Source organism: Microtus oregoni, unplaced genomic scaffold, assembly GCF_018167655.1.
Source record: "Microtus oregoni isolate MIOR12 unplaced genomic scaffold, Mior012 000055F_ref0000237, whole genome shotgun sequence".
NCBI lineage: Eukaryota > Metazoa > Chordata > Mammalia > Rodentia > Cricetidae > Microtus > Microtus oregoni.
Window position 1 is genome coordinate 11,773,998 of NW_024543831.1, and position 23,861 is coordinate 11,797,858.

Consider the following 23,861-nt stretch of genomic DNA (forward strand, 5'->3'; position numbering starts at 1 on the left):
TTGTGTCCTTCAAAATTAAGATTGTCCAACTAACTTCTCGTTCCAGAATCCCGGGCAAGCTCTTGAGCACTTTCCCGTTGACCTAAGTAGGGATTCTAGCCCAACTGCCATCTCTGTTCCTCGGTGTGAAAGAAAGAATCGCTTGTCACCCCAGATCTGAACTGTGGTGCTAACAGCTTTCTCTCTCTCCCTCTGTTGTACTGAGTTACTTCGCTTCAAAACGAGCACTGTGGCCAAGGTCCTGAACTGAGAGTTGGTACCCACAGTCTAACTGTTCTGTGCACTCTAGACTTCAGTTTCCCCGTCAGCACAGACAGCGTAGGCTTGCTTATACAGCTGTTTCGGGTTGGAACATTCCAGCACCCAGACAGCGAGCCCCCTTGGCTCACAGAGGGGGACCGACCCTTGAGGTTTCAGGACTAGGGATTCCCTTCTGGGGAGAATGGAGCTCTGGCCGCGATCTATGAAGATGGCCTCCAGGAGACGCGCTTCCAGGAAGAGCGGGAAGGATTGAAGAAAGAAAGCCAAGAAGTGAGCTCTCTCAAGAGGCAGCTTCCAGACGGGCGCGCTCTAAGTCGATGCGGGACTAAACCCACCGGGTCTAAATTGACAGACGCCGCCCAAGGGCCCAAAGTCTACTAAATGGCTACTCGGGGACCAATCATAAGCAAGAGTTCTGAATCCTAACTAGAGAGCCGAATTGCAGACAATCAATCATAAGCCGGGTCCCTCCGATGGGGGCGGGGAAAGGGTTGGGCATGGGCGGTCAGTAGTGTGCGTTGATTGGGTGGCGGAATGTGGGCGGATCCAATAGCAGGGCGGGGCTTGCGGCCGCGGGTCGATCCTCAACCTCCAGCACCGTGGCTTCTGGCTTGCTGAACGAGGAGAGCGGGTCTGCCTTGGGACGTCCGGTCTCGGCGGGTGAGCGGCACTGGGGGAGGCTTAGACGAGCCCGGGGTCTCCGTGAAGGGGACGTCGCTGAAATCGGGCGGGTGGCTCCTGTCGCCCTGGTGCTCCTTACACTCGCTGCTTGTTGACCGAGCAGCTCACTGTCCAGCCCCAACTGGGCTGAAATCTCAGAGCGCAATTCCGAGGTTTTCACCCTTCGCGGGCCTGCACGATGCGGGATGGAAGCCATCCTAGAGGCTCCCCTGGACTTACATGACACAGGGTGGGAACCCAGCTATGGGTCGCCCCCCTCCCATCGTTGTCCTTTCTCCGCAGCTAGACCCACTGGAGCAGCTGGTGCTGCTGCTTCCAATCGCCCTTGGAAAATGACCGTGTAGAGAGAGTTCCTGCAGCCTGTGTACTGCGAGTGGTGGCAACCATTGGTGTACCAAATAGATGCAGGGAAAGCAAGCGCCTGCTTCCCAGCTTTGGAAGCGCAGAGCAGAAGGGTCGCTGAAGACCCACCCACTTGGAAGAAGTGCTAGGTCAGAGTTCACGGGACTTTGTAACACTTTAGGAGAGGAAGAGAGGAAACGCTGGTTTCTGGTTTTATTGTTGGTTTTTTCTGGTGTACTTTGCACAAAGTGCAGAGTGTAAAGTCCACTCCTTCTTCGTTCCCCTTTCGTTCAACAAAAATTATGAATATGGTGCCAACCTCCCAGTTAGAAGCCCATACCGTTTGAGTCTTTTCAGGAGCTAAATGTTGTTGGCAAGAAGTACACTAACACCTAGATAGGATTTGGATTCGCCCTCCATCCTCTCCACACACGGAGCACCTTTGGTTAAGATGGAAATCTCTGATAAAGACTTTCCTTTGCGCGTATTTGCTGCAGTGGCAGGATTCAGTGTGAGCCTTTTCTTCGGGTACACAACAGCAAAAACAGCTTCGATATTAATGCTAGAAGGGGCTTTTAGAGAAGGCGTCGCTGAGCTCTTTGAGAGGCCACGTGGCTGAAGTTTCAGAGGTTGTTAGCGCAGCTGGCACTTGGACAACTTTTTGCAACTTAGCACCTGTGTCGTGCACCAGATTGTCTTGTGACCAGACCTGCCAATAATACCTTGCCCTGCTTTAGCAAGCAAGGCTCTGCAAAAAGATGCCTAACAAACCCCATTTAAGGTCGTGGGAACGTTTTCTGGAGATTGGCCTTCACTAGTTGCCTTTAACAGTCTTTTCAACTCTTAAGAACTTTTTCTTTTCCAGAGGAGTCTTCCTCTGTAGCCGGGTCTAGACTGGAACTGAGAGGCAGTCTGGACTGGCTTTCAGCAAGTAGTGTTCTCTGTTGCTCTCTCTGGGTCGGCGGGACAACAGGCGTGCCCCACCACACCCAGCTCCCTATCAAATTCCTATCACGTTTGCTTTAAAACCCGTAAATACTTTCAGAGTTGGAAAGGATTTCACCTTGGAATTAATGCTTCAGTTAACATTACATTATGAACACTGGCCTTATGTTATATATATACTCAGAAGGAATGTTTAAAATTCCTTGTTAAGTCTTAAGGCCAAAGGCAATGTGACAGAATATATTAGTTTCCAGAAGTTTCAGGTGCAAAGATTGTTTTGAAACCCTGTTTAATCTTTGTGACAATATGTTAGCGAACAAAACCTGAAAGGCTTAACTTGCTTCTAAAAGCAAATACCACGGTCGAAGGTAAACGTGAGACGTGATTGTCAAGAATACAACAGCTTGGCTGGGGACGTGGTTCACTTGGTGTGTGTAGTGCTTGCCTGGCGTGTGTGAGGCCCTGCGTTTGATCCCCGGCACCAAATAAACCAAGCATAATGGTACTTCCCTGTAATCTCAGCATTTTGGGCGGTAAAAGAGAAGGATCAGAAGGTCCAGGCTATATGATGCCATGAAACCTTTTCCCAAAAAATGAAAACATGAAAGAATGCAATAACTTAGAATTGCAGGCACGTGCCATCGAGCCTGGCTTTTTACGGTTGCCGTGGATGCAAACCTCATGCTCACATATTGGTCCCCCACCCTGTGAGCCATCTTCACAGCCCACAGAGCTGGGTTCTTAGAACATAGTACTAGTTTTGACACATCTCTTAATTCTGTTGCACCTACATTTCCCTGTAAAGTTGATAGACAAGAGAAAGGATTGAATTGGATGATTAAAAAAATGCATCTGTGAGCGTGTTTGTCCTTAGAATTGTCCCTTCAATTTGGGAGGGAAGTTTAAAAATAATTTATGACACAAGGATTGACTCGCCAACACATCCACTTCTGTTTTGTTTGAGACAACATCTCCCTAGACAGCTTGGCCAGCCTAGAACTTGCAAAGTAGACCAAGTGGCCTGGACTTGAAACAGTCCTCCAAGCCCCTGTCTTCCAAGTGCTGGGATTATACACATGGACCATTTTGCCCTGACAGAACATCAACTTGCTTTTCTTTTAAATATTGTTTTAATTTTTAAATGTCTCTGCGTGGCTAGGGTGCACGTGTTTAACTGCAGATGCCTACAAAGTCCAGGAAAGGGTGTCAGATCCTCCTGGAACCCGAGTTACAGGTGTTAGGGGCACCTACTGTGAGTGCTGGAGACCAAACTTAGGTCTCCTGAAAGAGAAACAAGTGCTCTTAGCTGCGGAGTCACCTCTCAATTTCGAGGACTTCTTCTTGATCTCATTCACTAATTTGATTAGTTACAAATAAAGCCCGGAGGTAGTGGCATACGCCTTTAATCCCAGCACTTGGGAGGCAGAGGCAAGCGGATCTTTGTGAGTTCAAGGCCAGCCTGGTCTACAGAGCTAGTTCCAGGACAGGCTCCAAAAGCTACAGAGAAACCCTGTTTCGAAAAACTAATCAACCAAACAAACAAACAAACAATCAAACAAAACACAAAAAAACGTTACACATAAAAATCAAGAAGCAGGGGGCTGGAGAGATGGCTCAGTGGTTAAGAGCATTGCTTGCTCTTCCAGAGGTCCTGAGTTCAATTCCCAGCAACCACATGGTGGCTCACAACCATCTGTAATAAGATCTGGTGCCCTCTTCTGGCCTGCAGACATACACACAGACAGAATATTGTATACATAATAAATAAATAAATAAATAAATAAATAAATAAATATAAAAAAATATCAAGAAGCATAGATTCAATGTAAAGAAACACTGGTCTGTCTTAAGAATAATCATTTAAATAACTGTCATTGTAATATGTCTCTCTTCTGACTGTCATTTTTCCTCTAGACATGATGTCAAGTGAAGACGGTCAGCAGTCCCACGCCTTAACCAAGCCCACTTTTACAGAGGCTCAAGCCTCTTCTCTGGTAGAATCAGTATTTGGGTTCAAAGTTTCTAAGATCCGGCCCCTCCCTAGCTATGACGACCAAAACTTTCATGTTCACGTTTCAAGAACCACAGACACTAGCGATGACCCTGCTGAATATGTCCTCAAAATAAGCAGCATGGAGTCTAGTCAAACTCCAGACCTGATTGAAATGCAGAACCATGTCATCATGTTTCTGAGAGCGGCTGGATTTCCAACAGGCTCCGTGTGCCGAACTAAAGGAGGCAACACGATCTCGCTCATGTCCATCGGTAAGAGATTCCTGATGCAGTCATATTGTTGCATTTTGGCTACAGGTAGAAGCGTGGTATCAAAGACAATTCCAAGTGGAGATAACGTTTGGAAATGGTTTGTGTCGAGATCCAGTATAAATTTAAATTTTCTGTTTAGAGATGTCCCACTAAATAGTAACTAAGGGAACTGCGAAAATCCGGAGAATATCTTCTGTTCTTATTCAACGCAAAAAGATTATATGTGTTGCTAGGGATCGAACCCAGGCCCCTGCACATGCTAGGCAGGCACTCGCCAGTCATTCTCCAGCCTCAAGGACGTCTTTTTGTTTATTAGACTGGCTGCACACGCTAGTGCTTTGGTGTGGTAGAAAGAACATGAAACAAGCTTTCAGGCGTTTTAAACCCTGGTTTGTCATTGCTACATGTGTGACCTCGGGTACAATGCTTGAACGCAAAGCTGCAGGTTCTCCTCTGTGGGACTGGACCCCTTTCCTTTAAAGAGTGCCGAGATATGCCTAGCTTAGCCAGCAGGAGCTCGAGATCAGTTTCTTGGATTTTTTTCCTTTTTTATAGATTTTTTTATTGATATTTATTGAGCTCTACATTTTTCTCTGCTCCCCTCCCTGCCTCTCTCCTCCCCCCTTCAACCCTCCCCCAAGGTCCCCACACTCCCAATTTACTCAGGAGATCTTGTCTTTTTCTACTTTCTACTTCCATGTAGTCTCTCTTAGGGTCCTCATTGTTGTCTAAGTTCTCTGGAATTGTGGTTTGTAGGCTGGCTTTCTTTGCTTTATGTTTAAAAACCATTTATGAGTGAGTACATGTGATAATTGTCTTTCTGTGTCTGGGTTACCTCACTCAAAATAATGTTTTCTAGCTCCATCCATTTTCCTGCAAAATTCAAGCTGTCGTTACTTTTTTCTGCTGTGTAGTACTCCATTGTGTAAATGTACCACATTTTCTTCATCCATTCTTCGGTCGAGGGGCATTTTGGTTGTTTCCAGGTTCTGGCTATGACAAACAGTGCTGCTATGAACATAGTTGAACACATGTCCTTGTGGCACGATTGAGCATCCTTTGGGTATATACCCAAGGTGGCATTACTGGGTCTTGAGGAAGATTGTTTCCTAATTTTCTGAGAAATCGCCACACTGACATCCAAAGGGGTTGTACCAGCTTGCATTCCCACCAGCAATGCAGTAGTGTTCCCTTTTCTTGGATTTTTTTTTTAAGTATGAGGTGCACCATCATCTTTTCTCTTGTTTATCTATTAGTTTTTAATTTGTATTGCCCCTAACAACAAAGACCCACTCCAGTCCCTGAGGAATAGACAGTAGAGCTGTGTTACAGATACAAGATGCGCTTCAATTTGCCACAAAGGAACCTGTGACTTATGGAACGGCCCTTTTTTTACACCTGGTTTTCCTCATTTCATTGCAAGTGTATATGAAAATGCGGGTTCAAGGTACTCCTTGGAGCTAAGGAAGGCCTGCGTAGTTGGGGCTGTTTGAGTGTGTAAATGGTTTATCCTTCTGTTCGCTTTGACCCCCTTTGCCCTACCTTGCAGAACATTCCAGCATAGTCTTAGCTTTGTGTACTTTCCTTCTTGCCGTGAAATTCCTTTCCCTTTCAATAGTAATTCTAAAGAAAAAGTAGCTTTATTGTTTCCTTAAGACTGATTGACAGAATATGTCATTCCTTCAATCTAGACAGTGGATCTGAAATCAAAAGCTACTTGGTGAGAATGCTCACTTACCTCCCAGGAAGACCCATAGCCCAGGTTGCCGTCAGCCACCAGCAATTATATGAAATAGGAAGGCTAGCTGCCCAGCTGGATAAGACATTGGAGGTAAGATTTGGGGCCTTATTTTGTGAGGGATTTTTGTTTGTTTATCTTATAATTTTTGTTTTATTTGCTTTGCGAAAGAATCTCACTGTTTAGCCCTGGCTGGCCTGGAACTCAATATGTAGACCAAGCTGACCTCAAATTCACAGAGATCCTCCTGCCTCTGCCTTAAAAGTGCTGGGATTAAAGGATTAAAGATATGCACACACCACATCTAGCTAGCAGTGAGATTCTTTTTTTTTTTTTTTTCGTTTTTTGTTTTTTGTTTTTTCGAGACAGGGTTTCTCTGTGGCTTTGGAGCCTGTCCTGGAACTAGCTCTGTAGACCAGGCTGGTCTCGAACTCACAGAGATCCGCCTGCCTCAGCCTCCCGAGTGCTGGGATTAAAGGCGTGCGCCACCATCGTCCGGCCAGTGAGATTCTTAAGAACAATGTGCTTCATATATTCATGTTTTTTTGAGGCAGGTCTCATACAGTACAGGCCCCAAACTCACTGTGTAGCCAAAGATTACCTGAACTTCTGCTCCTCCTGCCTCCATCTCCTGAGTACTGGAATCATAGGCATGTGCCATGCCTCGTTCATATGGCCCTGGAGCTTGAGCTCCACGCCTGCTAGACAAGCATCCTGCTAACCTCCCCAGCGTATTTGCTCAGCTTTTATTTCTGACATCCATCCGTCACTGCACATTTGACACACTGGAAGACGAGGGTCCAAAAGTAACTCCAAACTTGTTCTAAAGTTAGGAGTGCATTGGCCATAGGAAAGGTGGAAGAAGGACCTTCCAGGTGAAGGACGGAGCACATGAAGTACAGTGAAGGACCATGTTCCGGAACCTCCGGGTAATTCACTGTGGCTGTGATATATAAGGGTTATAAATAAGGCGCACAAGAGATAAAACTGAACATATAAGGTGGAGTCAGATTCTAAGACACATGTTCTGTGACAGTAAGAAGTTGGTTTGTCCCTAACACTTGGGAGGCAGATGCAGGAATCTCTTCAGTTTGGGGCACCTAGACTACATTCTAAGACCTGGCCTTCCCCCCCTGCTCCCGTGAAAGTAAGCAGTCGGAACTGTAACTTACAGGCAGTAACCTGCAAAACCAGATTACAGCACTCTGAGAGCCAGAAAGGTGAGGAACATCCAGGACGCTAGTTCAGCAGTTGGATAATCAATAATTAATGAAAACTGATCAAGGGCTTCAGTTAATGTATCTGTAGTCGGCTCGAAGTTAGCGAACAGAAAACAGTGCTGTTCCATGGGCAGTCATCACACTTGAAATGTTCCTTACAGGAAAACAATTTTAGTGTCTTATTTTGGGGTTTTTGTTTGTTATGCAATCTGACGGTGTTTACCAGGCGTGGTGGTATATGTCTGTAGTCCCAGCACTTAAGAGGCTAAGGCAGGAGGATTGCTGAAAATTCAAGCCTAGCTATTTTCTGACATCCTGACTAAAAACAAAGAAACTGAGAGTCTTTCTTTTTTCTTTTGTGTTTTTGTTTTTCAAGACAGGATTTCTCCAAGTAACACCTCTGCCTGTCCTAGAACTCACTCTGTAGACCAGGGTAGCCTCAAACTCACAGAGATCTGCCTGCGGCTGCCTCCCAAGTACTGGGGTTAAAGGCGTGCACCACTGCCCAGCAGAAACCGAGAGTCTTTGCCATTTAGTTGACATATTTAGGCCATTTTCCTTTTTTCCCCTTTGGGGTATGTGTGACCATGTCCAGCTTCCGTGTTTCTCATGTTTGGTACTCACTGAACTTCCGGGAGTAGACACAGTTAGGTTGATTGTAAACCTTTTGACTCTTTTGTATCTTGAATGTAACTTCTGACAGGTGGGACCAGGCCTGGGTTTAAATCTAAGAATTATGTAATACAAGCCCCTTCTGAGTTCTCTACCCAACATCCTATAACATCCAGAGTGGTGGGTAGCTGCAGACACTGCTCCCGGCCTCACCTCTGTGCCCAATCAAATCCCTTGTAGACCTTCCATTCCGCAGACTTAGCACATGGGGTATATACCAATCCTTCAAATTCTCAAGGAGGACTTGGTGTTCTCTCTGCAGCCTGACCTTGGAAGTCTGTCCTGCAAACTCTAGACGCCTTGGTCTTCCTGGACTCTCAGCTCCGTTTCTTCAACTCATTGAACATTCTGGGCTCTTCCTGGGTCTTCTCTCTGCACTTAGTCCTCTGTCAAGGTAGTGAATGGGGACAAACTCATTTTACTTTGTTTTCATTACTTAATGCCAGTGATTTAAATTCTGTTTAGTGCTTTAGCTTTTATAACTGTTACTCCTCTTGGCCAGATGTTAAGGCCATATGACCATCTACACAGCAATAATTGACCCTGCTATCCCAAAGCAGAAATAATTCCTTTACTTCCTAGTTAAACAAAAGCACTTTAGTAACTCATTTAAAAAACCAGCAAAGTTACAAAGAAAAATTAAAAGTTATCAGTAATCTCATTCGCTGGAATTGATGTTTAGTGTTTATAAACTTTTTCTACTGCACTCTGTTTACATATTCAACAAAAATTGTATTGCATAGAACTTTGGGTAATACACATATTAAGCATGTCGATCCAAACACTTTCAGTTAAGTGTGAGCAATTCCATTTGTGGATGTTCACTAAAATGTCCATTTATGGCCGTACGAAGATGACTCCATTGTCACAAACACAAAGACATGAATTAGGATCCCAATACCCACATAGAAGAATGGCAGCGTATCTCCCAGCACTGGGGAGGTGGAGGCAGGCGATCCTGTGGGGCTCTCTGTCAGCCAGTCTAGCCAAATAGGGAAGTCCCAGGGTCACTTAGAGACCTTGTCTCCACAAATAAGATGGAGGGGTCTGGTAAAAATGCTAAGCAGTGAAGATTCTTGCCGCCAAGCTTGAGCCCCACGTGCTGGAAGGAAAGAATTGACTCCCACAAGTTGTCCTCAGACCTCCACACTCATGCCCTGGCACAATAAATACACACATTTTCTTATGGGTGTTTGTATGCATATGTGCAACATATATATCCATGCGCACATGCGCACACACATGCACATGTAAATAAGTAATTTTAAAAGTAAAGTAAATGAAGAGCAACTGAGGAAGATGTGCTGGTGTCTAGGTATGCACGTGCACACGTGAGTCATGTACCCATGTACACACACACACACCACGCACACACACCACGCACACACAATATCCACTTATGGATAGCAATATACCTGGAATTTAAGTAGTTATTTTACTTTTATTTGCTATGATAGGGTCTTTCTGAAGATTTATTTAGTTTATGTGTGAGTGTTTTGCCTACATCTGTGTGTACTGCATGGGCCGTTTCCTGAGGAGGCCAGAAGAGGGAGCTAGATCCCCTGAATGCTGGGAAAGACCTCCAGTCTTCTGCAAGAGCAGCAAGTGCTTTTAACCACTGAGCCTTCTCTCCAGCCGCCATGACAAGGTCTTGCTGTTTCAATGGCTGAAACAGTGTAGATTGAGTTGGCCTTAAACTTGTAACAATCCTTGTGCTTCTGCTTCCTGAGTGCTGGGATTATATGTGTAGGCCATCATACCCGGCTTAAGTGTATTTTTACAAGATTTTTCTCCATATATTAATTTTATCCAGAAAAAACTTTGTAACGGTTATATAAGTCTTTATAGTAGTTTGGGTTTTAATTTCTTTAGTAACTTCCCATGCTGTGTTCTGTAGTGACTACACTCTTGTCAACAGTATACAGAGCTTCTCTTTGTCTATACTCTCCCGACACTAGTTATCACTCATATTTCTGATCGTGTCTGTTTTCACGAGTGTGAAGTGATAGCTCATGGTGCTTCCAGTTTGTAGTTCCCTGATGGTTGTTGGTCGTGACCACCTTTTCATGTGCCCATTGACTGTTTTTGTATTGTCTTCGGGAAAAAAAAAATGTCTGTTCTAGTCTTTTGTTCATTTTTTAATTGAGTTATATTGTTTTTCTTGTTCTTGAGTTTACTAATTCTTTACAAATCTTGCACGCTAGCCCTTCCCCTACATCTTTTTCCTGAACTATTGATTGAGATTAAAATCGCTGACTTTGTGTGTGAATATGTTCGTTTATGTGTGGGTATGCACTAACACGTGCACAAGTGCCTGTCAAGGCCAGAGGTTGACGTCAATGTCTTTCTTGATTGCGTTCCATCTTTTTGTTATTATTTAACTTTTCATGTTGTGTGTGTGCATGCGTTCATGCATGTCTGTGTGTGTGTGGCCATGCATACCATAGTGCATGTGTAGAAATCTGCAGTGAGGACAACTTACAGGAGTCAGTTCTCTCTTCCTACATTTCAGGACTCAAACTCAAGCCATCGGGCTTGGCAAATACTCTTTCTAGGTAAGCCATCTCACTTGCCCTCTACCTTATTCTTGGAGCTAGGTCTCTCACTAAGCCTGAAGTTGACTACACTGTTGGCTACACTGTCTGGCCAGCAAGCCCCAGGGATCCTCCTGTCTCCATTTCTCAGTGTTAGTGTTTACAGACCTGTGCCTATCATCAGATCACTGCACTGACTATTTCCCCAGTCCCAGGGACTGTTGAGTGTTTCCTATGCTGAAGCTTTGATCGATATAATCCCATCTGTTTATATTTGCTGTGAATATGAGAGGCAAGAAATCATCTTAAGGGACAGTATCTCCCATGAATATATTCCTATAGAGGGGGCTGTGAAATGCTGGAGAAGGGGTTGAAATTTTAAGAGTGGTCAGGAAGTCTGTACAGAGGTGCTTTTTGCCTAGTGGAAGCAAGACTCTAGCGTCACTGTGGAAAGGGCATCCTGGAGGAGAGAAACAGCATATACCAAGGCCTTGAGGCCCCCTGGACTCCGGAGAGGCCAGAGTGGTGGAACCAAGTGAGTGAAGATGCACTGAGAAATAACAGAGGGGCCAGGTTCAGATGAGACGAGTGGGTGAAAACAGATCTCTTGATTTGGATACTTAACAAAAGTATTTATTCCCCCACCTCTCTCTCTCTCTCTCTCTCTCTCTCTCTCTCTCTCTCTCTCTCTCTCGTGTGTGTGGTGTGTTAGAAGTGTAGAGGTCAGGTGATAATTCTCTAGGGTCAGTTCTCTCTTACTTTGTGGGATTCAGGGATCAAAACTCGGGTCATTGGACCTAATAGCAAGCACCTGGACCCAGTTAGTCATCTTACTGGTCCTATTTTTTGTTTTAGAGACAGACTCTTCCAAGCTGGCCTGGAATTCACTGTGCCCCCCCCCTCCCCCCCCCCCCCCCGAGACAGGGTTTCTCTGTGTCACAGTCCTAGCTGTCCTGGAACTCACTCTGTAGACCAGGCTGGCCTTGAACTCACAGAGACCTGCCTGCCTCCGCCTCCCAAGTGCTGGGATTAAAGGCGTGCGCCACCACCGCCCAGTACAGCAATTCTTATAAAGGAAAATATATAATTGGGCTAGTTTACAGTTCAGAGTTTTAGCTCATTATAGTCATGGTGGGAAGCATGGCAGCACACAGGCTGACATGGAGCTGGAGAAGGAGCTGAGACTTCTACATCTGGATCAGCAGACAGCAGAAAGAGACAGTGAGCCGCTAGACCTGGCTTGAGCTTCTGAAACCTCAAGCCCAACCCCCAGTAACACACTTCCTCCAACAAGGCCTCACCTCCTAAAAGTGTCACTCCCGAAGGGGCTGTGGAACCATTTTTATTCAAACCATTACATCTAGCCAGGGTGGCCTTGAACTTGCAGTGATCCTCTTGTCTCAGCCTCCTAGATGCTGGATTACAGGTGTGAGGCACCATGATCTTGAGAGCAGCCTCCAATTCCTTTTGTAAGCATGTCTTAGGGTTTTTATTGCTGTGAAAAGACACCTTGACCACAGCAACTCTTACAAAGAAAACATTTAATTGAGGTGGTGGCTCACAGCAGTTTCAGAGGTTCAGTCCATTATAATCATGACAGGGAGCATGGCAGAATGCAGGCAGACGTGGAGCTGGCTACATCTTGACCAGAAGGCAGCAGGAAGTCAACTGACGATCACACTGAGTGAAACTTGAGAGAAGAGACCTCAAAGCCCACCTGCACAGTGACACACTTCCTCCAACAAGGCCTCACCTCCTAATAGTGCCACTCCCTTTGGGGGCCGTTTTCTCTCAAACCACCATAAAACACTAGTTAGAAATCCCTTTCTAAGAACCCAACACAGTGACATATGCTTCTAATTCTAGTACATTTGGGAGGTGAAGGCAGGAGGATCAGGAGTTCAAAGTCACCCTTAAATACATAGGGAGTTCAAGGCCAGAGTGGGCTATGTAGGACCCTGTCTCAAAAAAAGTTAAAACAAGGAAAAAATTGTCTTCACACCAATGAAGATCAAGTAAAATGAAACTATGATCCTAAAACTGTAAGGTCTTGATCAAATAAAAAGGGACTTAATATTTTGTGGATTTATAAAGAAAGAGAGATATTAGCCTTAAAAGAAAGGTCCTCTGACCTCAACCTTCCAAGGGCTGGTGTTGTAAGAAGTTCGCTTGTTTGTTTCCTGACTGTCCCGGCAGCTCAAACCTGAAGTAATCACACAGAAACCATATTATTTAAGTCACTGCTTGGCCCATTAGCTCTAGCTTCTTATTTACTAACACTTATATCTTAATTTAACCCATTTCTAGTAATCCGTGTATCACCACGTGGCTGTGACCTACTGGGTAAAGTTCCAGCGTCTGTCTCCAGCAGAGCTACTTGGCTTCTCTCTGCCTCTGTCTTCTTTCTCCCAGCATTCAGTTTAGTTTTTCCCCACCTATCTAAATTCTGCCCTATCAGTAGGCCAAGGAAGTTTTCTTTATTCACCAATGGTATTCACAGCATACAGAGGGGAACCCCACATGAGGCTGGATTTTAAGAGGTGTCACTTCATCCACCTTGCTTTATGGGTTACCATAAATGAGGCAGGACAGTTGGCATAAGAGAGTGCCATCTGCCTCCTATAGGCACCTTTTGAGGGGAGAGTATGGCAAGACACTGATCTCTCCATAGAGATATAGGGTGTCAAGGTGTCAACAGGCTGTCTCTTGCTTTTAAAAAAATTATTTATTTACTTTTTTCTATTTTTGAGGCAGGCCCAGACTCACTATGTGGCCAAGGATGATTCTGAGCTTCTGATCTTCCTATATCCACCTCTCAGGGGCTGGGTTTGCAGGCAAATGCTATCATGCCTAGTTTTTACTGGATCCAGGTAGGGCGTTGTGCATTCTACCGCCTAAGCTACATCCTCTCCTGTTTCTTGCTTTTCATCTAGGAATTTCGTCATCCGAAGTTAACTCTTCTTCATCGGGAGAACTTCATCTGGAATCTGAAAAATATCCCTCTTCTGGAGAAATACATGGGTGCTCTAAGCCAGAATCGAAACCGGGAGATTGTTGAACAGGTCATTCAGTTGTTCAAGGAAAAAGTAATGACCAAATTAAGTCATTTTCGAGAATGTGAGTATTTTCCCAATCAAAGTATGTATTTTTCTCAACCTCTAAACTGGCAAGTTTTATACTGTCAGGAAAACATGGAGGCACAACTTAGATTCCTTGCCCTTATTTGGACTACAGACATGAAATTAACTAAGTGTAGACTTGATTTGTGATGACCTGCACCCATTTTGTTACAAATGTGGAAGCTGTTTTCCTTAGCTTTCCTTCCTCCTCCTCTTTTTTTGTGAGTGTGTGTGTGTATGTGTGTGAGCATGTGAGGGTGTGTGTGCGCGCATGTGTGTTGGAACTTATTATGTAGACCAGGCTGAACTCAAGCTCACAGAGACCCATCTGTCTCTGCCTCTGCCTCCCAGTGCTGGGGTTAAAGGCATGTGCCAACACGCCCAGTTCTTTTTATACTGATATTCAAATTTAAAGTTTGTTTATTTGGAAAAGGCACCGTTTGGCTTTAGACTTTATAAAAACCTATTCTAACTAGGGATAGTGGGCCACAACCTCAATTCCAGTCCTTCGAAGGCTGAGACAGGAAGATAGATTGGGAACCTGAGGCCAGCCTGGGACATATGCTAAGAGCATGTTTCAAAAAGCAAAGTTTATTCTGAGATATTTATTATTTATCAAAGAATATGTTGTTAGTCCTTTTAAAATTGAAGATAATATTTCCCATTATTCTTTTACAGCTTTATTGGGATATGAGTCACTGAAGACACAACGTATCCCTTTATTTGTACAATTCCACGATTTTATATATCCACAGGGTTGTGCAGACGTTGAATATCTAATTATAGGACATTTCATTTCCACAGTGAGAAATCCTGTACCCGGTAGCAGTCAGTTCTATTGCTTTTAAACTAGAAAATATGGGAGCCAGCTTTTGTTTGGCTCATTTTCTGTCCAAGCAGGGAGGTGATATTAGATTATTCCGCCTGCTTTGTCTCTTACTGTGCTGTTTGTTTTCTGCCGCTCCCGTTACGTGATCTCCACAGTTGCTGAAGCCTCTTTTCATCAGCCTGCCTGGGTGTCTTAGTCAGAGAACGTTTGAACTGTTTTTGGAAATATAGCTATCTACAGCTATAAGAGAAACTGTGCACACCAAGTCCTAATACATAATTTTCATTTAGTTTTAGATATTTTGTAACTCATTTTTGAACATCTTCTTTTCATAATATTTAGAGATATAAGTTATTTCCTCCATAATATGATGAAGTTTTTAGTTATCTTTTCATTGCTGATTTCAGTTGTAATTGCATTTTGATTAAGAAACATGTTAGTCAGGCATGGTGCCATATGCCTTTAATCTGAGCCTTGGGAGGCAAAGACAGGAGGATCTTTGTGAGTCTGAAGCCAGCCTGGTCACCATAGGGAGTTCTAGGACAGCATAGAGAAATTCTGTTCTAAACAAACAAACCAATAAACAAACACTCCGAAATAAAACACACTACATATCACTATTGGCCAATAGGATAAATAAATAAATAAAGTAAAAGTATATCTGTATTGTTCAGTAAAACAGTCTTCATGTGGTTAGTGAATACTTGAAATATGGTTTGTGTAACAAAAGAACTGAGCCATTTCACGTTATTTAATCTTTTTAAAAATAATTATTTGTTTTATTTCACATGCGCTGGTATTTTGTCTGCATAAATGTCTGTATAAGAGTGTTAGATCTCCTGGAGCTGGAGTTATAGACAGTTATGAGCTACCGTTTGGGTTCTGAGAATTGAACCCAGGTCCTCTGGAAGAGCAGTCAGTATTCTTAACTGCTGAGCCTTCTCTCCAGGCTCAAATCTCATGAATTGAAATGGCCATCTGTGGTTAGTGGCTATTAATTTGAACAGGACAAGTCTATATGATTTTAGTCATTGACATTTATCTTAAATACTTTATGATATGATGTTTGTTACATTTTTATAAAAGTTCCACGTTGGGGGCTGGAGAGATGGCTCACAGGTTAAGAGCATTGTCTGCTCTTCCAAGGGTCCTGAGTTCAATTCCCAGCAACCACATGGTAGCTCACAACCATCTGTAATGGGGTTGGGTGCCCTCTTCTGGCCTGCAGGCATACACACAGGCAGAATATTGTATACATAATAAATAAATAAATATTAAAATAAAATAAAAGTTCCATGTTTGATTAAAGTGAAGCTATATCTGTAATTTTGGGGTGTATGCCCATTCAGTCAGGTTTGTCTCCCAGGTTGTTGAAATTTTCGGTATCTTTTTCCGATCACTTTTGTCTCTCCTCACAACTGTAGTAATATGGGGCGGCAGGGCTGCGTCCCCCACACCCGGCCGCCCACATGGCTAGCTTATGCCCCCAAATAATTACACAGACACTGTATTCTTTTAAACACTGCTTGGCCCTTTAGCCCTAGCCCTTACTGGCTAATTCTCACATCCCGATCAACCCATCTCTAATAATCTGTGAGAACCGGTCTTACCGGGAAGATTCTAGCCTAGTCCATCCTGGGTCGGAGCTTCATCCCGGGAGCAGGGCATGGCGTCTCTCTCAGGCGTCTGCTCCCTAGAGGAGAGCTGTCAAGTCTCTGACCTCACTTCCTCTTCCTCCCAGTGTTCTGTCCTGTTTTCTCCTCCCACCTATCCTCTAACCAATAAAATGGGCCAGGGCAGTGCCTTTATTAGCCAATGACCTTCCTCCATCATTTCCCCTTTTTCGGTTTAAACAAAAAAAAAAAGGCTTTAACATAGCAAAATTACATATAACAAAACAGTTATCAATTAAAAGTTACAATAATCTTTATCATAACTAAGGAAAACTATAACTATAACTAACTATTCTTAACTCCATCAAAGACTCCAGAAAGATACAATACTACCTAAGCAAACAAGAAAAAAGCAACTTTTAAACTATAGAAATGACAGAGACATCTCGCTGCCTGGACAGTCACCCAAAGTTCCTCTGTACCGTTGGGGCATCCATCTTCAGCCTTCAGGCCCATGGTATCCAGCAGACATTTCCATATAGCAGGAAAATTCAAAGTCAGTTCAGTCACTATCTGTTGTGTCCTGCAGAATGTCTCGCAGACTTTTTCATGAATCAGGAACCCCGAAAGATCATCTCACCTTAGGCAAGTTCAGTAGTCCTCTCTCTGCGGGTTCTCTGTTTCCAGTTTATGCAATAGTCCAGGCAAGAGCAGTTTCTTGCCCAAATGGCTATCAAACCCCATAAGGTGCCTCTTCGATGCCCATCTTCCTATGGAAGTAGATTGGTGCTGCCAGGAGCAGAGTGTCTCATTGTCATGAAAAGTCCTCAGTTATTAAAACATTAAATGTCCTATTCTGTAATCTTTGAAAGACACGAAGAATGTCTATCTAAAATATATCTCTATATATCTAGAAAATCTAACTAACATGACTACAAGCTTTACTATTATTGATGATTATCCATTAACAACCTATATTTCTCAATTATACAGTACATATTTAAATGAACTACACAATCACAATACCTTAATCAAAATCAGAAACACTTATACATATAACAAAATTGACCTTAAATTTCTATCAATAAAGCAAAATCTATACTAATGTAAATTATTCATATCTATATCATATCCCCCTTTAAATGTAAAAGGACGTTTATAAACCATATTTGGGAACATGGGCGCAGTTTTTTCTCTCCAAACTGCTTCCTGCTGAATGGGGGCGTCGTTAATTAGGTCTTTCATGGTATAACCTGTGTGCTAGTTTCATCTCAGTTGGCAGTTGAGCGAAGCAATTTTCTGAAGATGTTCACTGCAACCCTTCAGGAGGGCGTGGTCCATCATACCAAATCGGAATAGAAGAAATGAACAGTGTCTCATCCTCTGTGAAAACAAAATAAGAAACTCCTTTCCAAAGCATCATGTCCTTAGATCCAAATTTCAAAGTTAAGGCATCAAAATATCTATGTCGGATTAGTTCAGCAGCATTTATCAATAAATATCTTTTAGCATCTGTTGCTCCTTCCTCAGCATTTAAACAATTCAAAGAGAGCATAATAGCATACAGTATCAAAAGTCTCTGTGTATTTTCCATCTTTGTGCAGCTTTGTTTTAACCTCTATTTAGTTTATTTTTACTTTTAACTCTTTGTTTTTTGAGACAGGTTCTCTGTATCTTTGACCTGAAGTAACTCTGTAAACCAGGCTGTCTTTGAACTCTCAGAGATCCGCCTGTCTCTGCCTCCCAGGCATTCGGGATTAAAGGTGTACACTACTACACCTTGAACTCACAGAGATCTGTTTGCCTCTGCCTTCTAGGTACTGGGATTAAAGGCGTGTGCTAACACACATAACAACTCTCTTCCTTTTTTTGTTTTTTACTTCAAGAACTTCAACTTTTAGTCTGCATATATTTTTAACACACTGTAAACCATTCAGAAATTTTCTCTGTCTTTGAATCTCTCTTTACTGTATATCTCTCTTTTTCTGACCACACGAGTCTTTAATTTACCAAGCAATATCAGTAGGATTAAAGGCGTGGCTTTGCAGGCTGGATCCAGTCCATTCCTTAGCTTTCCAGCCTCGTGGCGGATATACAGGCTGTAGCCATGTTTACTGCAACAACTGTGTATGGCATTTCAAGGTCCCTGCCAGCAAGTGAGCTACAACAGACAACACTCAAGTCCTCTCTCGGTAGCCGGCCCTCCTGCCTCAAACAGTCAGAGTTTGCCCTGGCAGGATGGCCCAGAAAGCCGGCATTTTTAAACGGCACAGCTTTTTTCCTGCTATGGCTGAAAACCGAAAAGCATGTGTTCAGCTTTTCGTCAACACAGTTTAAGTGTTTCGTGGCAGGACCTCTTGATGAGCTGCAGGGTTTTGCAGCTAAAGCTGAGTCAGGAAGCCTCTCTCAGATGAGGCGCTTGCTTGCCTCTAGCAAGCAGAGTAGATCCGAGAAATTGTCACTATCAAGAAAACATGCTTTACTCTTTCCCAAGCTTTTTCAGGCTTTCTGTGGATTCAGTTGTCCTTGTGGGCGCCATATGTAGTAATATGGGGCGGCAGGGCTGCGTCCCCCACACCCGGCCGCCCACATGGCTAGCTTATGCCCCCAAATAATTACACAGACACTGTATTCTTTTAAACACTGCTTGGCCCTTTAGCCCTAGCCCTTACTGGCTAATTCTCACATCCCGATCAACCCATCTCTAATAATCTGTGAGAACCGGTCTTACCGGGAAGATTCTAGCCTAGTCCATCCTGGGTCGGAGCTTCATCCCGGGAGCAGGGCATGGCGTCTCTCTCAGGCGTCTGCTCCCTAGAGGAGAGCTGTCAAGTCTCTGACCTCACTTCCTCTTCCTCCCAGTGTTCTGTCCTGTTTTCTCCTCCCACCTATCCTCTAACCAATAAAATGGGCCAGGGCAGTGCCTTTATTAGCCAATGACCTTCCTCCATCATCACTAAGATTACTTGCTGTAATCTCTTACTGTGGTGTGGATTTTCTGTTTGTCCCTTGTATTTCTGTCTAATTTTACTATATTTTGAATTAATTCTATGCTGCATTCCTATTTCAGAAATGTGTAATTTAAAACCTATGGTTTAGGGGCTGGAGAGATGGCTCAGAGGTTAAAAGCACTGGCTGCTCTTCCAGTAGTCCCATGTTCAATTCCTAGCAGCCACATGGTGGCTCACAACCATCTGTAATGAGGTCTGCTGCCTTCTTTTGGCCTGCAAGGATACGCGAAAGCAAAACACTGTATACATAATAAATAAATAGAATCTATGGTTTACAATAGTGTTCATTGGTATTACTGTGATACATGTTAATTAAGCGTAATTTAGGTAAACCTAACCATATGGAAGTTAAGCTGAGCATGGTGGCTCACACCTCTACTCCCCACACATGGGAGACCCAGGCGAAAAGACTGTCATGAGATTTATGCCAGTTTTGGCTACAGATTCAGATTCCGCTTCAAGAATACATTTGTAGGGCTGGAGAGATGGCTCAGAGGTTAAGAGCATTGCCTGCTCTTCCAAAGGTCCTGAGTTCAATTCCCAGCAACCACATGGTGACTCACAACCATCTGTAAAGAGGTTTGGTGCCCTCTTCTGGCCTGCAGACATGCACACAGACAGAATATTGTATACATAATAAATAAATAAATATTAAAAAAAGAATACATTTGTAAGTTAAAAAGACATGTTCTGTATCACCTAGTTATAAGGTATCTGGGTCTCAGTGCTTGGTTGCTGGAAACAAACTGACAGTATTGAAATTCTAGACAGTAGCTTCAATCAGTGTTTTTCAAACTGCCCACGATAAAGACAAGTTAGGGGTTTTCTGTTTTCCCAACATATTAAAGTTTGATGCATGGTTCTACTGTGTATGCCTGGGTCAGAGCTTGGACCACATGCAGCTAACTACACTAGATATAACCAATCAGGCCATGTATCATGTTCTCGGATGTCAAATTGCTATAACATTTTCTAAACACTTTCAGTTTCTGGTTTATTTTTGGTTTTGAGACAGGGTCTCTCTCTTTCTACAGCCCTGGCCGGCCCGAAACTCTGTATGTAGACCAAGTTGATCTTGAACTCACAGAGATTTGTCTGCCTCTGCCTCCTGAGTCTGGGATACAAGGTGTGCATCATCACACGAGGGCTATCAGGACGTGTTGAAGCCTAGCTATAAATAAAGGTGCATATGTTCCATGTAAGACTCTGCTTCCTGTAATGATATGAATGTGCTCCTGTTCCTTTTAAACATCTCTGGCTTTGAGCAGTCCTCCAGGGTGTTTGCAAGCACTGCAGTCTCAGCCTTACCCTCTGCACTGGTGAGAAACAAGAGCAAAGGAGCCAAAACTCTGCCTGTTCCTTTCCAGGGAAAATGGCTTTAAGAAAATAGAGTTTGTTCTTTTTTTTTCTCGTCAAATTCTTTAGATGGCTTTGCTTTAGATAGAAAGAGAATGAGTTGGCATGTTAAATAACTTTTTATGTGATTTTTCTAATTTCAGGTATCAATCATGGTGATCTTAACGACCATAACATCTTAGTAGACTCCAGCGAGCCAGCCTCTGGAGATGCTGTGTATCGAGTCTCTGGGATTTTAGACTTTGGTGACATGAGCTATGGCTACTATGTCTTTGAAGTGGCAATCACCATTATGTACATGATGATTGAAAGCACAAACCCCATACAAGTCGGAGGCCACATCCTTGCAGGGTTTGAAAGCGTGATCCCTCTGACGGCTGTGGAGAGGAGCGCACTGTTTCTCCTTGTCTGCAGTCGCTTCAGTCAGTCTCTTGTCATGGCTGAGTACTCCTGCCAGCTGTACCCGGAGAACAGAGAGTACCTCATGGTTACAGCAAAAACGGGGTGGAAGCATTTACAGCAGATGTTCGACATGGGCCAGAAGGCTGTAGAAGAAATCTGGTTCGAAACTGCCAAGTCCTATGAATCCGGGATCTCCACGTGACCGGAGACAAGTTTGTATTTCCTTGGCAATCAAAACTCAGTTAGGTCCAGATCAAATTCATGAAGGATTTTCCTGCAGAATTAAAAATGAAATGGTAAAACAAATCCATGCCGAATATGAAGAGGCGAAGGAAGGTCTAGTTTTTACAGCAACCTTAGGACTACCTTCTACTCTTAAGAAAGTACTACATTTAGATAGAACTCTTTCCTAGTGTGCAAGGCCCTGGGCTTAACCTCAGCACTAGACGAGAAAAACACACAAGTAAGCATGTCTTTCTGTGGGCTTTGTTTGTCTTTTCTTTCAATCATGCATAATTATATATGATTTGTAATCAGTTTCTTAAAGTCTATTCCAGGCCTTAAATCAATAATTTTTTTTTTTTTGGTTTTTTTGAGAAAAGGTTTCTATGTAGCTTTGGTGCCTATCCTGGAACTAGCTCTTGTAGACCAGGCTGGCCTCAAACTCACAGAGATCCGCCTGCCTCTGCCTCCCGAGTGCTGGGATTAAAGGCGTGCGCCGCCACCACCCGGCAAATCAATAACTAAACTGTGAAAGGAATACATATGTAAACTATATTTATATATTTTAAATAATCCACATATTTTAAACACCTAGTCTACACAACACTAACTGTATGTACTCTGACCTCACCTCCCTAGCATCCCATGGGATTCTGTCTTTACCATAGCATTTCGCTGTCTTATCTGCTCATCTAGCCTGTCAATATGACCATTGTAGAGCCATGAGACACTTATGTCTGTGTGTCTCTCCTTGCACCTGTGAGAGTGCCTTTCCCACAGAAGAGTCTTTGGACACATTCACAAGATGAACGCACGCCAGAGGAAAGATGCTATGGTGCCGTAGGGGAAAACACTTCAGAACATTGAGAGCTACTGGGAAGCTCGATCCAGAGGTCGACATTAGACAACAGCGGAACTGCGTGGAAGCAAATGAAGACATCCAGGCAAGGCCATTAACCCCGACAGCAGCAAGGATCCTCAGCAGATGGGTGCTCCCTACACTGCTCAGGCTGGTCTTCAGCCCCTTGGTTCTCACAGTCCTGTTCAGCCTCCCAGTGTAGGCCCCTAGCCTTACACCAGATGCTCTTCATTCTCTATAACTGATTGTCTTTTTATAGGAATCTGTAGAGTTAGTGAAATGAAATGAAATGGTTTCTTTCCATGACTCTAATGTAAGTGGCTATTTACTTATTCTTGTAGGGTGGGCTTCTTTTCTATGTTTAGACCGGATTCCACTGTGTTGTCCATGCTGGACTCAAGTGATAATCCTGCTTCATGCAACCAAGCCAGTAGCTGGGACTGTAGGCGTGTCCACCACACTTGGTCCATTTTTTTTGGTTTAACCACGCTTTCTACAGATGGCTCAGGTCAGAACCCTGGCCATTCACACACCTCATCAGTGCTTATCTGTCTGTGTGAGTAGGCCATGATACTGTAATTGCTTGTCTGTCTGTCTGTCTGCCTATCGACCTGTCTAAATTTCCCAAGCTAGGCATTTCTCTGAGTTTACTTGGAATTCATTTTTAACTTCTCTATGTTGTGATTTCTTTTCTGTAAAGCTGAAGTAATGGCTGTACCTATCCCAGAGAGTTAGGGTTAGGGTTTTGTAAAATCAAGGTAATGGTTGTACCTATGCCAGAGAGTTCAGGTTTTGTAAGAGAATATGACACGCTCTTAGCATAGACTCCGCACATAGCAGAGGCACAATAAATAGTTACTAAATAATGGATCAGATTCCAGGTTACCTAAGCTCAAAATCCTGGTGTGACATGCTGCTTGCTTTTCTCATTGCCATATCCAGTGAGCCCTGCTGCTTTAACAAATCAGAATCTTAGGTCAACAATCTGAAGCAGCCCTCTTTCCTGCGCCATAAGTTGTTCAGTATATATATTATCACCGATGTTTATTGAACATTATTTAATCCAGAACAGAATTATACAGATAGTCTGAAAATAGAGCCTTTAAAAGCTGAATTAATAGACTCAAAAGAGAGCCCAGGCTTAGATCTTAAATTAGGTCTTTGGGTTTTGATCCTTGCTCCTAATTACTACAGAATCCCATACTTCTTTTGCCTCTCCTCTCCTGTTCACACACACACACACACACACACACACACACACAGAGAGAGAGAGAGAGAGAGAGAGAGAGAGAGAGATGGAGAGAACGAGAACAAATGAGATCGCTCACATGTGAAACACTTGGGATTCTCACATTTAAGATTTTTGTTTTACTTGGCTAATCAGGAAACTAGGGACCAGAAAAACGGACTGAAACTTCGGCTTACTCCAGACCAGCGTTCATCCTGTTATACAGTGGAACCTGCAGTTTCTCTCTGGATTGTTCTTGCTAACGAGGATTCCCTTCACTAAATTCCTAATGCAAATATTGCTGATTTCTGTTATAATAAATATCTGCTGCACTGTATGGATATTTTACTATTTTTTTCTCTCATTTTTGAGACAGTCTCCCTATGCAACCCTGGCTGACTTGGGATTCACAGGGCAAACCAGGTTGGCCCTGAACTTGCTACCTCTGCCTGCTGAGTACTGGCCAGGCCCAGACTACATGCCACTAATTTCTAAGCTTCCCCCCTTTAAAAACAAAACAAACAACAACAAAAACAGATCCAAATCATTTTGCACCCTACACAG

The 23,861-nt window shown here is 43.5% G+C and overlaps 1 protein-coding gene across 1 annotated transcript; it reads left to right on the forward strand.

The window, feature by feature from the left end:
• Positions 1-825: 825 nt before the first annotated feature.
• Hykk (hydroxylysine kinase) lies at positions 826-23,634 on the forward strand. The gene is made up of 5 exons (XM_041638581.1): positions 826-921; positions 4,144-4,494; positions 6,186-6,325; positions 13,592-13,775; positions 20,730-23,634. Exons 2-5 carry the CDS (start codon positions 4,146-4,148, stop codon positions 21,188-21,190), a joined length of 1,134 nt encoding a protein of 377 aa, XP_041494515.1. The 5' UTR covers positions 826-921; positions 4,144-4,145; the 3' UTR covers positions 21,191-23,634.
• Positions 23,635-23,861: the final 227 nt, after the last annotated feature.

Excerpts from the sequence above, each read along its gene's own strand:
- Hykk (XM_041638581.1), top strand. The coding sequence starts at position 4,146 with ATGATGTCAAGTGAAGACGGTCAGCAGTCCCACGCCTTAACCAAGCCC. Across the intron at positions 4,495-6,185 it reads GATCTCGCTCATGTCCATCG|ACAGTGGATCTGAAATCAAA; the intron begins GTAAGAGATTCC and ends CCTTCAATCTAG. Across the intron at positions 6,326-13,591 it reads AGCTGGATAAGACATTGGAG|GAATTTCGTCATCCGAAGTT; the intron begins GTAAGATTTGGG and ends CTTTTCATCTAG.